A 14,921-nucleotide genomic window follows, 5' to 3' on the forward strand; every position below is an offset into this window, starting at 1 on the left:
TGAGCCGGGGGTGGGCTGCAGAGCTGGGCACTGCCCCTGGGTTTCTGGCTTGAGCAGCCAGGTTGGGGGCACCACAGACAGGGTGGGGCATGGGCAGGATCAAGCGCAGGTGTAGGGGGCCAGGATGGAGTGGGCGGTCCACTGTTCCACGTCTCTCCAGGCTGCACATGGGGCAGGGGGGTGTCAGCCTCAGGGTGGGGAGGACAGCTGGGGGCCGGTTCCTCAGAGAGAGGTGGGTAAGCACAGCATGAGGCCTCCTGGGCCCTGTCCTGATGGAGGTGCAGAGGGGACCCTCCAGCGTACCCGCTCAGAAGGCGCATCACAGGCCGTGGTGTGGCGCCATCACACAGGGTGCCCTCCGTGCCCCTCCGTCCTCCGAGCCCAGGCAGCAGGGAACTGCAGCTGAGGTGCGGCGTGTAAACTATTTTTAGCTTCTGCTGACATTCGCTGTATTTCTGTGAATTGCCAGTCTTGGTGGTAGCCAGGGTGTGTGTGTGTGTGTGTGCGCAGTAGAAGTCTCTCACTTGTTTCCTAGGAAACAGGTAACTGGGGCTATGGAATGAAGTGTGCCAGCTGCAGCCTCAAATAACAGAGCTCAGAAGGCTCCCACAGGCACGCCCCGCCTGCGACGGCAGCAGGTGGAAAACAGAGCTGCAGGTGGCCACCCGGCGCCTTCCCGTCTCTTGAGACCTGATGGGCATGAGTGCCTGTCTCCCACGGCCTCACTCGTCCCCACATTCCCCTAGTGGGGCAGGCGTTACCATCTGTTTTCCAGTGGGTGAACCTGAGGTTCAGAGAAGTCAAGCCACCTGCCCAAGGCCACCAGCTGGAAGGTGGAGCAGCCAGGATGACGTGCCCTGTGGGCCTCTACCACTCAGTCAGGGGCTGGGGCTGGCACCAGGGGGGTGAGGAGGGAAGAGGCAAGGCTCCTGCTCGACGGGCCTGCAGGTGGGTGCTCGCAGTGTGCGTGGGCGCAGCGGGGGTCTGTGCTCCCTCAGAGCCCCGGGGCTGGGCCAGTTCCCAGGGCAGGAGGGGCTCCCTCCCCATGGGGCTGCTCGCCCAGGGGAGGCTGGGTCGGCGGAGGCCTGAGGGAGTGAGGAGGCTGGCTGAGGCCCTGGCCCGCTCACAGGCCTCTTCCCGCCCCACCCTGCTTGTGGAGAAGCAAATGGCTCCTGAGCACCCGGTGTACTTTAATCGCCCTGCAACCTCGCCCCTGCAAGAAATCTACCTGCAAGGGAGAAGGCCAGGAGGTCCCAGCCCCACCGCGGGCTGCACCAGCCATGGGAGGGAGCGGAGAGGACACGCAGGTCTCCGCCCCTTTGGTGGGGACCAGAGCGCTCAGAGGCTCCTTCCACCCGCTCCCAGTGCCTCCACGCCAGCCGCCAGCCCACCCAGCTGTCGGTTCCACCTCTGTGCAGCCTCACCCCTGCTCTAGCCCAGGGCCCTGGGTTTCTCCTGGGCTATCGCCTGAGTGTCCCAACATGGGCAGCACGTTGCCCGTGGGGACAGGTCACCTAGGCTCCGAGTGACTGGCAGGCTGGAGGTTCGGGTGATGCTGGCTGGAGGAGAGGCGGCTGTGGGGCCTGGGGGCAGCATGGCCCGGAAGCCCCATGAACCTCGTAACAGGCAGTCTGTTGATGCCGGGTGAGCTCCGGGGAGTGCCAGGGCACCTCCGGGGCAGAGGCCAAGGGCTTGCAGAGCTGGCCACTGGGGAGCCTCAGCCGCAGGTGGAGGGAAGCTGCAGGACTGAGGCCTGAGCCGAGGTTCTCAGCACGTCACCTCTCTGGGGACACAGCCGCCCAGGGGGTAGGTGTACACCCCCATTTAATGGGAGCGGTGGGGGCAGGAGAGGGGCTTGCCCCTGGCCCCCAGCTAGGAGCAGGTGCAGCTGGGCAGCGGCGCCCTGGGGCTTCTGGTGTTCCCTCCGTGCTTGCAAACCTCCCCGGGGACCCTGACGACCGGTTTAGACAACCTTGTTGCCCGACCGACTAGCAGAGGGTAAACTTTCACCCAGCAATTCTGAGTCATCAGAAATCCTGACTTCAGGCAGCCAAGTGAAGGGGACTTCACTCTATGTGGGACTCGGAGGATGAGGGGAGGGAGGTGCAGATGGGAGGATAAAGAGAGAGAGAGGAAGGAGGGAGGGACAGAGGGACAGAGAGACAGGGGAGAAGGCAGAGCAGGAGTAAAGCCCCCTGGGAAAGAATAAAGCCCCCGCAGGAAGGGCTCAGGCCTCAGGGAGGCGCTAGAGGAGGGGACTGGAGGGGCCTGGATGAAGATGCCAGCTTCTCAGACCTCATGCAGGAGAACCGCATGAGCCCCTGGTGACGTGGGACGGGGGCTGTGGTCATGTGAGGCCCTGCTAGGTGGCTGGCCCCACGCGGGAGCCGTCCACACACGCCCTCAGCAGCCCAGCCACCTGCGAGGAGGGCGACACGACTCCCATCTTCCAGAGGGTGCTGGGGCCGCGGCCTTGCGGGGACCAGAAGCCGAGGCGGGCGGGGGTGGCTCTGGGCCCAGCACCCTTCCACTGCCCCCTGCACTGTAATGGACGAGTGCATACCCAGAGTTAAGGGCGAGCGGCTCCCTGGGTAGAGAAGGAGCCCTGGAGGTGAGGTCTGATCCGGTGTGGGTTCTGCACTTGACCCCCAGTGTGGCCCAGGGCCAGGAAGCCTCCTCCTGTCTCCTCATCTGTGAAGTGGCTGGTTAGATGAAGCGGGCCCTAGGGTCCTTTCGATTTCCTCGATGTGTCCGCATCTGTCCGTATCTCCTCATCTGTGTCATCTGTGCTGTGTCAGCCACCCTACCCACCCACATCTGTCTCCGTCTACCTGCCTCCCACTGAGAGGGAGGCCAGCAGGTGGGAAAGAGGAAGAGATGGTGTGAACGCGAGTGTGTGTTAAGTGTCTGTTCTGGTCTCTCCCTGGAGCCGGGCAGACCTGGGCTGCGGCCTCAGGAGGCTCGGAGTGTGGCTCCGGCCTGGCTGTCTTCTCTGCAGGGTCAGGTGTGCAGAATCTGGCGTGTGCTTGTCTGGCTCGCACGCTGGCTCAGCCCTGGGTGCGGCCTGTGGGCTCCCTCCCTTGCCTCCCTTACAGGATTGCCTTCTCCAGGGGCCTCACAGGCCAGTGTGACCCCGGGGCCTTGGACTGCTCAAGGCCAGGGCGGGGTTCATCTGGGGACTCGGCACCCCACACAGAGCCTGGTACCAAGTGTGAACAGCTGCATGAATGCTACATCCTACCCCGAGGTTCTGATGATGTCCCTGGAAGGTGCCAGGAATCTGTGGTCCTCACCCCTCACTCTGATTCATATCGACAATATTTCCAATAACCCTCCTGGGCATTTGACATGCCACTTGTACTGCCTGGTATGGCTGCATCTCTAGGGGCACAAGCCCACGTGGGAAGGCAAGACTCTGAGCCTGTTGCCTTTACTGGTGTAGGTATGAGGTGGCTGCATTTTTCAGCACCGAGGTAGCTCATCTCACGTAAGCAGAGCCCTAGGGTGGGCAAAGGGTATGGCAGACTCTTCTCTGTGCCAACCTATTTCCTACCTTCATCCTGCTTCCTGGCCAGCACAAAGGGGTTGCAGACTTCTCTGGGGGAAGCAGGTTCTGCTGTACAATTGGGAGAAAAGGAGATTTTGTGATGGCATGAAGTTATGAACATCCAGGGTTTTAAAAGTGAAGGAAGGCTATAGCCCCTTCCCACAAAACCTGGTGGGCTGCCCTGCCCTGCCCTGGCCTGGCACTTCCCTGTGGTCCTGCCAAAGCTGACCACATGGGAATGCCCCTTGAAAGCCTGAGGCTGGTGACCAGGGGGACCTGCATTTCTGCACCCTGTGCGTCTGAAACACTTGGAGAGACAGTTCTTGGCAGTCTGCCACCCTGGGGCACTGCACAGCACAGACTGACACACAGCCCCAGTCTTCCTGAGACAGTTCCTATAACAATGGGGAGGATAGCTATTTTGCCTAATACGCAGAAATAAACACAGTCAAGCAAAATGAGAAAAGCAGAAGAATATGTTCCAAATGAAAGAACAAGAGAAAAACCCAGAAAACAACCTTAAGAAAACTGAGATAAGTAGCTTACCTGATAGAGCTTTCAAAGTAATGGTCATAAAGATGCTCGCCAATCTTGGCTGAAGGATGGGTGAATACAGAACCTTGGTAATGAGATAGAAAATGGAAGAAAGGGCCAACTAGAAGTCACAGAGCTGAAGAATGCAATAACTGAATTAAAAAATACAGTAAGGGGTTCAACAGCAGACTGGGTAAAGCAGAAGAAAGGGTCAGTGACCTGGAAACCAGGGCAAAGGAACTTACCCAAAGAGAGCATAAAAAAGAAATAGGAATTAAAAAATGTAAAGATAGCTATGGGATTGATGGGACAATATCATGCAGAATAACATTTGCATAATGAGGGTCCCAGAAGGAGAAGAGAGAGAAAAAGGGACACAACTTATGTGAGGAAATAATGGCTGAAAACTCCCTAAACTGGGGGAAAGAGACAGTCATGCAGATTTGGGAGGCTCGGGGAGTTCCAAACAAGATGAACTCAAAGACATCCACACCAAGGCACGTTATAATTAAAATGTCAAAAGTTAAAGATAAAGATAGGATCTCAAAGGCAACAAGAGAAAAACAACTTGACACGTTCAAGGGCACCCCCATAACACTCATCAGTGTATTTCTTAGTGGAAACTTTGCACACCAGCAAGGGTGGCATGATAGATTCAAAGTGTGGAAGGAAAAAAATTCTACCCAAGAGCCCTCTACTCAGCAAGGTCATCATTCAGAATTGGAGGAGAGATAAAGAGTTTTCCAGACAAGCAAAAGTTTGTTGAGTTCACCACCACTAAGCCACCATTACACGAAATGTTAAGGGGACTTCTTTAAGCTGAAACTAAAGGGCACTAACTAATACCAAGAGAGCATGTGGAAGTAAAAGTCTCACAGATAAAAGTAAATATATAGTATACGCAGTGGAGTAACCACAGTTGTAAAAATAACTGTAAGTACAACAGTTGAGGGATACACAATATTAAAAGGTGTAAGATGTGACATCAAAAACATAAAACATGGGTGGGTAGAGAGTAAAAATGTAGAATTTTAGAATGCTTTCAAATTTAACTTGTTATCATCTTAAAATAGACTGTTATATATAGGATGTTACACGTGAGCCCCATGGTAACCACACAGCAAAAACCTGTAGTAAATACATGAAAGGTAACGAGAATGGAATCTAAGCATAATACTACAGAAAGTCATCAAACTGCAAGGAGAGAAAGAGAAGGAAGGAACAGAGAGGAGACAGAAATCAGCCTGAAAACAATTCACAAAATGGCAGTAAATACAGCCTATCTACAGTTATTTAATATGTAAATTGGCTAAATTCCCCAATCAGAGACATGGAATGGCTGAATGGATAAAAAGCCAAGATCCATCGATACGGTGCCTACAGGAGACTCCAGACTGAAAGCGGACGGATGGAGAAAAGATACTCCATGCAAACGGAACCCTAAAGAAAGCTGGGGTGGCAGGACTTTTATCTGACAAAATAGACTTTACAACAAAGGCTGACAGAACACAAAGACAGGCATTGCATAATGATAAAACTGTTAATCCAACAGGAAGATAGAACATTTGTAAATATGTGTGCATTCAACATAGGAGCACCTAAACATATAAGGCAAATATTAAAGGGAGAAATCAACATCAATACAATGACGGTAGGGAACTTTATATCCCACTTACACCAGTGGACAGATCTTCCAGACAGGAAATTAATGAAGAAATATATGCCGTAGATGACACGTTAGACCAAATGGACTCAACAAAAAGATACAGAACATTCCACCCCACAGCAGCAGAACACACTGTCTTCCCAAGCGCCTGGAATGTTCTCCAGGACAGATCACCTAGGCCACAAAATAAGTCTCAATAAACTGAAGAAGACCGAAATCATACCAAGCCACATATCAAGAAGGCTGGTTTATGTCTTTTCAGACCACAGTGGTATGAAACTGGGAATCAGTCACAAAGAGAAAACTGGAAAAATCACAAATATGTGGAGATTAAACAACATGCCGCTGAACAACCCATGGGTCAACAAAGAAATCAAAGAAGAAATTAAAAAATACCTTGAGACAAAGGAAAATAGAAATGCAACATACAGCATGCCAAAATTTATGAAATGTAGTAAAAGCATTTTTAAGAGGGAATTTCATAGTGATACAAGCCTACCTCAAGAAATGAAAAAAAACCTCAAATAAATAATCTAACTTTGCATCTAAAGGAACTAGAAATAAAAAGCCCAAAGTAGTAGAAGGAAGGAAATAATAAGATCACAGTGGGAGTAAATAAAATAGAGATGAAAAAGACAACAGAAAAGGTCAATTAAACTAAGGGATGGTCCTCAGAAAAGAAACAAAATTGATAAGCCTATATTTTTTTCATGAAAGAAAAAGAGGAGGGCCCACATAAATAAAATCAGAAAAAAGAGAAAGGAAGTTACAACTGATCCCAGAGAAAGAAATATCAGTTGCATTTTTATTCACTAATAATAAATGATCAGAAAGAGAAATTAAGAAAAAGAATCTCATTTACAATCACATCAAAAATAATAAGTCACCTAGGAATAAATTTAACCAAGGAGGTGGTGAAAGACCTGCACACTGAAAGCGATAAGACACTGATGAAAGAAATTGAAGACAACACAAATAAATGCAAAGATACCCCATGCCCATGGATAGGAAGAATTAATGTTGTTAAAATATCCACGTTACCCAAAGCAATCTACAGATTCAATGCAATCCCCATCAAAATCCTAATGGCATTTTTCATGAAACAGAAAACATAATCCTAAAATCTGTAGGGAGCCACGGCCAATCACTAACAGCCAAAGCCATCTTGAGAAGGAAGAACAAAGCTTGGAGGCATCATACTCCCTGACTTCAAACTGTCACAAAGCTACACTGATTAAAACAGTATGGTATTGGCATAAAAACTGGCACATAGGTCAGTGGAACAGAATAGGCCAGAAATAACCCACACTTACATGGTCATGTTAGTTTAGAGCGAAGGAGGCAAGCACATACAATGGGGAAAGGACGGTCTCTTCAATAAATGGTGTTGGGAAAACTGGACAGCTACATGCAACTCTGTTATACAATGCACAAAAATTAACTCGAAATGGATTAAAGACTTGAATGTAAGACCAGAAACCATAAAACTCCTAGAAGAAAACATACGCAGTGACGTCCTTGACGTTGCTCTGGGTGACGTTCTTTGTCGCTCACTCCAAAGGCAAGAGCCACGGAAGTAAAAATAAGCAAGTGGGCCTGTATCAAACTAAAATGCTTCTGCGCAATGAAGGAAACCACCAAGAAAATAAAAAGACGACCTAACAGAATGGGAGAGGATATCTACAAATAATGTATTTGGTAAGGGATTAATATCCAAAAATATAAAGAACTCATACAACCCAATGACAAAAAAAAAAAGCAAAATATCCATTAAAAAATGGCGGAGGATTTGAATAGACATTTTTCCAAAGAAGACATGCAGACTCCAACACCCCCAGGAAAAGACGCTCAAGTTCACTGATCATTAGGGAAATGAAGATCCAGACCAGCCAGAATGGCTGTTATCAACAAAACAAGAAGTGACGAGCGTTGGCGAGCATGTGGGGACGAAGAATCCTCTGCACCGCTAGTGGGAACGCAAGCTGGCGTAGCCCCTGTGAAAGCAGGAGGGAGGCTCCTCAGAACACTGAGAACGGGTCAACAGAGGCCCTTGAGTCGGTCCCATACCCTCAGCTGGTGTCAGATCGGAGCTCGGACAGACCCCAGGTCACGCCCAGAGTTACGGGCTGGACACAGGCCAGAGATGGGCCGCCGCAGAGCTGCAGAATGGATGCCAGACACCCTGGGGCTGCTAGACCAGTACCACGTCTTGGGCCTGGAATGATGCCCGGCCAACCAGAGCTTCTCTGAGCCTGGACTCATCCAGAACAATAAGCGGGGCTCAGGGCCACAGGACCGCGTCTGCCATGGCAAAGCGGCCGTGTGGATCCCAGTGGAGTCCCCCTGCAGACCAGCAGTCCTGGTCTGGAACCAGCCATGGGCACGTCCCAGAATGTTCCAACACGGCCCGGACCCATGTCCAAGGCCTCTGCACACATGGCACAGGACCAAGGGTACAGGATGAATTCAGGAACAAACCTGGGGCCTCCCCGGAGAACCTGTGTCACAGCGCTGAACTCTAACAGGCCTAATGAGAGTTCCTGGGACAGAGCTGGGAAGGCAGCAGAGCAGAGGCCACTGAGGGCCCCCTGGCTTGGTTGGAGAGCTGGTAGGACTTGGGGAACTTCTTTTGGAGCCTCACCAGGTTCAGGGGTGGGCCTGAGCCGCCTGGGCCTCCACCACAGACCCAGAGCATCCCCAGACCCAGCATAAGAGATGGACACCTTGGCCTGGGGCTCCCCAGGTGTCCTAAGATGGACCCAGAAACATTCTGTCAAAGCCAGGCTGCTGACAGGTGCAGAATCACTCCGGGAGCCTCACCAGGTGCAGGGGCAGAGCCTGGGGCTGCCCCTGGGTCACTGAGCACCCCTAGCAGTGGGGCTCCACCACGGCTGCACACGGGCTCAGTTATTCAGTCTGGGTGTGACCTGGGCATCCGTGGCAATTCTAGTGCAGTCAGGCTGAGAACCACTCACTGCCTGGGACCTTCACCTGAGGACTCGGCAGGTTAAGAAGGACTGATGGGAAACCACCTGTGGCCACTAAGCTAACAGGAAGGGATTCAGAAATCACACCCGGAGGTGGGCCAGGACCAGAATCACATCTGGATCCTTATCTTGGCTGGAGGAACTGCCCCCAGCTGTCCTCCCTCTCAGCCAGACGGCTCCTGCTGCCCGATGCCCGTCTGGGGCTGGGTCTCCTTCCTCTCCCACCTTGGGATGATGCCTGTGCCCGAGTTCCCAGTGCCTGTACTGTAACAAGCTTCCATCTGGGGCAGTGAGAGCTGGGCTGGGCGGGGGGGGGGGGGGGGGCGTGGAGCCCTGCCCGCTACCTTCCCCTCACCTCCAGCCTCCATGGAACACAGACCCTTGGACAGGGTGACCAACCAGCCCGGCTCTGAGGACTGAGGTGTTTCCGCGGGCATGGAGCCCTCACTGCTGAAACGAGACGGTGCTGGGCAAACCGGGATGGCTGGCCACCCTCAGGAGGCTGGAGCAGGGGAAGTCCCAGCAGCTGGAGGCGCAGGGTACCTGCCTGTGTCCCACGCACAGGTGGCATCAACCATGGAAGGTGGAGTCTCCCCACCGTTTACTCTCTACCGGAATGGTTCCTCATGTGTGAATCCACCAACATTCATCCCATCCCCGCTGTAACCCGGCCACCGGCCGCCTCCTGGCTATCCGTGACAAACCCCAGAGAGCTCCTTCTAGACAGCCGGGCATGAGGCCGTGTGCCCCCACATTCCCTTGTCCTTCCCCGGCAAAGCCATCATCAGCTCGCAGTGACCCTGTCTTTCCAACCAGACTTATCCAGGCTGTGATTAGAGATATCTGGGAACGTAACACGGACACTGGAGCCCTCCCCAGACCCATTTAAGCAGATCCTTGGGCAGAAGGGTGGGAGAGGGCAGGCTTTGGGTACTTGTATTTTTAGAGGTCTCCAGCTGATTCTAGGGTTCACCTGGGAGCCCCTGGGGGGAGCAATGTCTGCAGGACCCATACTTCCACCCCCTGCCCTCCTGGAGCCCCACAGCCCTGCAACAGCCGCAACACAGGAGCCTGCACATTGGATCCACCGATAAGAGTGAAGGCCACGAGGCAGGGGACACTGGAGCTGCTTCTCCAGGTGGGCGTGGGGGGCCCTGCATGGGGGCCCCCTGTTCCACCCACTCCCACTGCAGGGGTGCCGAGCAGTCTGGCGGCGAGGGCACCTTTCCAGAGCTTATCCCTCATGGGACCCTTTTGTTTTCATTTCCTGGAAAATCTATCAACATCCTGGAAACTGGTGTTCTGGGGAGTCCACTCTGGATCCCTGGGTTTGTGGCACTTGCCAGGGCTGGAGTTGCCAGATCAAATTTATAATAATAAATGTATTAAGAAATAAATTTACGTGTTATTTTGGGGTCTTCAACACACCGCCGCACTCCTGAGGCCCTGCACACTCCTCACAGTCCGGGGGATGCGGCTCACTCCCGGGGCTATTTAAGCGGGGAGCAGAGAGCTCCTGGCTAACAGGGTCAGCCATGGTTTGAGGCCGAGCGATTCACAAGGCCTGGGTGACGGGCTAACGAAGCTCCAAAGGCCAACTGCTAGGAGACACGCACACACGGGCGTTTACGTGCGTGTGCAAAGCGCAGCCCCTGAAGCGAGCACCCGCCCAGAACCTGTGAACGTGACCTTGTTTGGGAACAGAGTCTTCACAGATGACATCAAGTTAAGATGAGGTCACACTGGATTGGCAGGAAGAGGGGCATCCACTCAGGCACAGGAAGGAGGCCGTGTGGAGAGGGAGGCAGAGGCGCGCCCACAGGCCAGGGCTACTGGCCACCCCCCGAGGGCAGGACGCAGGGAAGGAATCTCCCCTGCATCCCCCAGGGGCAGTGCAGCCCTGCCCACCTCCACGGAGACCTCTAGCCTCCAGATTCCTGAGAGAACACATTCCTGTCGTTTTAAACGACAAAACGCTCGTGCACCTGTACACACGAGGCACGGGAGAGGCTTATAAGCTGAGCAATCATGGCTGTGCGTGATAGAGGGGTTATTACGAGCCAGCAGTTTGGGGCATCCTTGACATCATCTTCAGCTCCTAATTCCTTCCCATTCCTGACGCTCAGCTGGTCACCAAGGATCTCCGGAGTCCGTGCCTTCCCCACGCTCACTGCCACACCCGGCTTCACAGCTTCCCCTCCTGCCTGGACCACTGACCAAGTCTCTCCGTCCCCTCCCTGCCAGAATCCAGACCCGCCACCTGGGCCCTGCTCACTGCTTCCTGGAGAGGGAGGTGGGCTGGGGTAGGGTGGGCTGGATGCAGCAGTCCTGGGCCACCCCACCCCTTCCTAGGTCCCAGGCTGGTGCCCTGGCTAGGAAGGGGCCACCCCTCCCTACTGGGTCCTGGATCCTCCCTCCTGGTCACCTCTGTGGTGGTGGGCCACGTGCCTCACCGGCTCTCTGCCACATGCTGCCCAGTATCCCAGACCAGGGGTGCCATGCTCCAGAGAGCATGATGGGACTCAGCTGTGTGGGGGGGAGTGGGGGGTGGAGGCTCTGCTCTGGCCTCCGTCTCACAGATGGGAAACCGAGGCTCAGAGAGCTTGAAGACCTTCCCAAGCAAGGCACTGGGATCCAAACAGAGCATGTGCGGCACGAAGCCCTGGACCTCCACCTGGTGCCACCCTACTGCCGCAGGCGGGGTAAGTAGCTCCTCAGTGAACGAGCTCATGCTCAGAGCTGGCGTCTGGAGGGCTGCATGCTCCTCTCTGAGTGGGGACGGGGAGTGGGCGTCCACAGCTCCCCAGCACCCGGCACAATGGCAGCCTGCATGTTTGGGCACTGGCCGTGTTCTGGGCCCCTCTCCGCCGAGCGTCAGGGGCTTAGTCCTGAATGTGGCTGCGTGCACGTGGGCTCCAGGCCCCACGGCTCCCAGGGGCATGGGCCAGGGCGTGTGCGTGCCTGGGGCTCCCCTCCAGGCCTGTGGGGTTTGGGCTGCAAGGTTGCCACCCAAGCAGAAACCGAAACTGCTTCACAAGAGGCTCTGGAGCAACGGGGACACGCTTCCGCCTGCTGCTGACTCTCCTCTCCCCCGGCTTACCTTGGTGGAGGGCAGCCCACTCAGAGCCCCCAGCCCGTCCTCTGCTCTCTGTGCTTCAGGAGCTCAGGTCCTGGTGTCAGGCAGACCTGGGACCACAGGCCAGCTGTGCCAGGGGCACCCTGGAACCTTGAATACTGACAGTCTCTGAGCCTCCGTCTGTCATCTCAAAAATGGGTCAACACGACCACCTCGGAGGGCTACTGGCTCTGAGGGAAGTGCTGCCCGTAAAATGTGCTCTGGTCCTGGGAAGTCGCACTGACTGTCCCTTGGTGTTTTTGCTGCAGTGTTTTGAAGGGCTCTGAGATCATATAAGGCCATGTCAGGGCTGACGGGCATTTAACAATGACTTCTGATGAAGGTCAAGGTTTTTAAAGCATTAATAAGGATGAAATTTTATATAGAACCCTACTATGTAGAGTGTAGTGGGACTGCTCCAATGGATGTGTGGGAGCGGCTCCCCAAGGTGGCCACCAAAGGGCGCAGAAACCCCAGAGCTCCCCTTAGGCAGGGAAATTGCAGGTGGGGAGCTGAGGACAGACACCCACAGTCCCCAGGCGGCGACTCTCTGGGCTTCCTGCCGCCCTTGGTGAAGGGGAGTGCGACACCTGCCCGGGAGCACTGGGGAGACTGAGATCTGAGTGGGGTTGCAGGGAGCACCTCCCACTGCTGGATGCCCTTGGAGAAAACAAAGGGCAGACATGCCAAGCCAGGCCGATGACCTGCAGCGCGGGCAGGTCCCAGAGGGGCCACAAGAGGCAGCCTGCACCTGCCCCACCACGCACCTAGAGGCCACCTTGCTACAGGTGGAGGGGAGGGGCTGCAGAGGCGGGACGGGAGCGTGCAGCTGAGGAGGGGGCGGGGCCGGGGCAGCCGAGGGCAGAGCGGGGACGCACGGGCGCCCCAGGTGGGGGCTGGCGTCCGCCTTCTTTTCCAGAGGCGGCAGGAGCCACTGATGCTCTTGGGGCCTTACATCCTGACCTGTGTGAGTGCCAGAGGGTCGCCCGTAGGCTTGCTGCGAGGAGCGGGGCCTGGCATGGGCCCGTGTGGGACACTACGAGGGTGTTCAACAGATCGGGCATTACGCCGCGAGCTCCCGACCCCAGGCAGGGCGGGGGTCTGGCCTCTCCAGAGGGGGGAGGTCCCAGCGCTTGGCAGTGGCTGTGGGAGCGAAGCCAAGGGGTGCTCCCCACTCCGCAGCCAGCGCTGGAAAGACAGGGGTTAAGTTTTACTGTTGTTTCCACAGGACCCCGCACAAGTCTGGCACCGACAGCTGAGCTGTTCACTGCGCGAACAAGTGGCGGTGAGATTTTAGTTCAGCCTTGTCTACGTGCAATCTGTTCCGGCCTCGCCCCCCTGTCACGGAGCAGGGGGCAGCCACGTGGCACGCCCTTGTCCCAGGGAAGGCACAGCTACTGAGCCTTGGGCTCCAGACGTGCTGGGTGGACCGGGTGGGGACAGGGGCACCTGTGCTGCGGGTCCTCCGCGGGGGGCCCGGCGGGCCCTCCCTGGGCAGGCGTCCTGCCACGTGCGCTCATGCGGGGACCCGGGCTCTGGGGGATGCTGCCTCAGCGCAGGCTCGCTCCCCCACATTCAGGCTTGCTCTTTTCTGATTGGCCGAGAGGCTGCAAGTGCCAGAACAAGTGGAGGGCTCTGTGCACTGAAGGCATCTGGGAGCGCAGAGCTAGACAGACAGAGCCAGTCGTTCAGGCCACTGCCGGGGGCGGCCTGTGCCCTAGGGCTGCTGCGCTGAATTCACCAGGCCAACCGGTAGTACACCCTGTGAGTGAGGACCAGGGAAAGGCACCTGCTGGGGGGACAGCAGGTATGTGGGCCCCAGCTTCTGGAGCCTCTGCCCACATCTGTGCTGAGTGCTGGCTGCAGGGGTCTGTCTGTGCCCCTTCTGTCCTAAGTGACTCAGAAAGAGCCTGGGGTCCATCCATGTCTGACCCCTCCTGTTTGTGGGGGAGGGGAGGCCTGGGGTTGATTTGATCAGGTTCCCCCCTGAGAAGCTGGGGCTGGAAGCTTTATTTTAGGGGCTCAGAATGAGGGTGGGAAAAGCCAGTGTGGGGTGGCTCCATGCCAAAGCAGGGCAAGGAATCCTAAGGGCCGATCTGCAGGGGAGCTGAGCCCAATCTAACCAGGGCCTCCAGTGTGTGAGCTGCAGGGTCAGGAGGAGAGCATTCAGGACTGAGCAGGCAGGGCCCAGACCAGGGTCCGTGCAGCTGCCAGCGGGCACAGAGGCCTGGCTGCGCCCGTCCAGCTTCACTCTGTCTGGGATCCTGGGCCAGGGCTCCAGGACGCTGTCAGACCACTGCGGGCGCATCCAGATGGGAGGGTGCCAGGTTAGCACGTGCCTCGCCCGTAGCACCCTGCATACCTTCTATTAAAGCATCTTCACAGCAGGAGATGCCCACAGGGGCCAGGGCTGTGGCCATCAGCTTCTTAGGCCTATACACGCAGCGCAGGGACTGGGCACCCATCAGTCCCCAGGACCGGAGATGTGGAGTTAACAAAACGTATCAGCAAGTTCAGCTCGGTAGTGAACTGGGCGGATTCCCAGTCAAGACTGGGTTTCTCTTCCTTCAGAAACCATCCCTGGCCCATCCAGGTGGAGGCAGCTTGCCTAGACCCGGTAAACATGACATCCTGTTAAGTCTTCACCAGATATCAGCCAGTCCAGTCAAACTGCCAGCCCCATGGAGGCTTTCCAAGTGGGCGCCCTGCCACAGGCCTGGTAGGTTTGAGTAGGAGCTTCCCATGGCCCTGAATGCCAGCTGGACCTGGTCACAGAAGGGGATGGGGCGGGCCTCTCCTGCTGTGGCTCTGTGGGTGCCATGGAGCACCCAGCTCAAGGAGGCACATGGGGCGGCTGTGGGGCCATTGTGTCACTCAGATTTAGAAAAGAAAAAGTCATGAGTGTGTGTGGACACATGCAGGCCAAAGGAGCAGGACCTGCTTTTCCATGCGAGCCACACTCCCGCTCTGGAGGTGAGTGAAGCATCCTCATGAGCATACGAGATGAAGCACGTGACCTTAACGAGAACTTGCACCTGAGATGGGCTGTGCCAGGCCGCCTGCTACAGCCCA

General features: G+C 55.6%; 1 protein-coding gene across 9 annotated transcripts in view; it reads right to left on the bottom strand.

Moving 5' to 3' along the window:
* Positions 1-14,921, bottom strand: part of RASGRF1 (Ras protein specific guanine nucleotide releasing factor 1) — a 123,335-nt gene that overhangs the window by 66,643 nt on the left and 41,771 nt on the right. For 7 of the 9 annotated variants that reach the window (XR_012127224.1, XM_073227261.1, XM_073227255.1 and 4 more), the window contains exon 2: positions 3,554-3,616. The exons of 1 other annotated variant lie outside the window; for it this stretch is intronic. Coding sequence is in view for 7 of the 8 variants with exons in the window: in XM_073227255.1 (XP_073083356.1) it covers positions 3,554-3,616 (63 nt within the window). In the remaining variant the exon portion in view is untranslated. The remainder of the gene's footprint in view (positions 1-3,553; positions 3,617-14,921) is intronic. One more of the 9 variants, XM_073227262.1, reaches the window with a different exon arrangement.

Source organism: Manis javanica, chromosome 18 (assembly GCF_040802235.1).
Source record: "Manis javanica isolate MJ-LG chromosome 18, MJ_LKY, whole genome shotgun sequence".
In the NCBI taxonomy this organism is placed as follows: domain Eukaryota; kingdom Metazoa; phylum Chordata; class Mammalia; order Pholidota; family Manidae; genus Manis; species Manis javanica.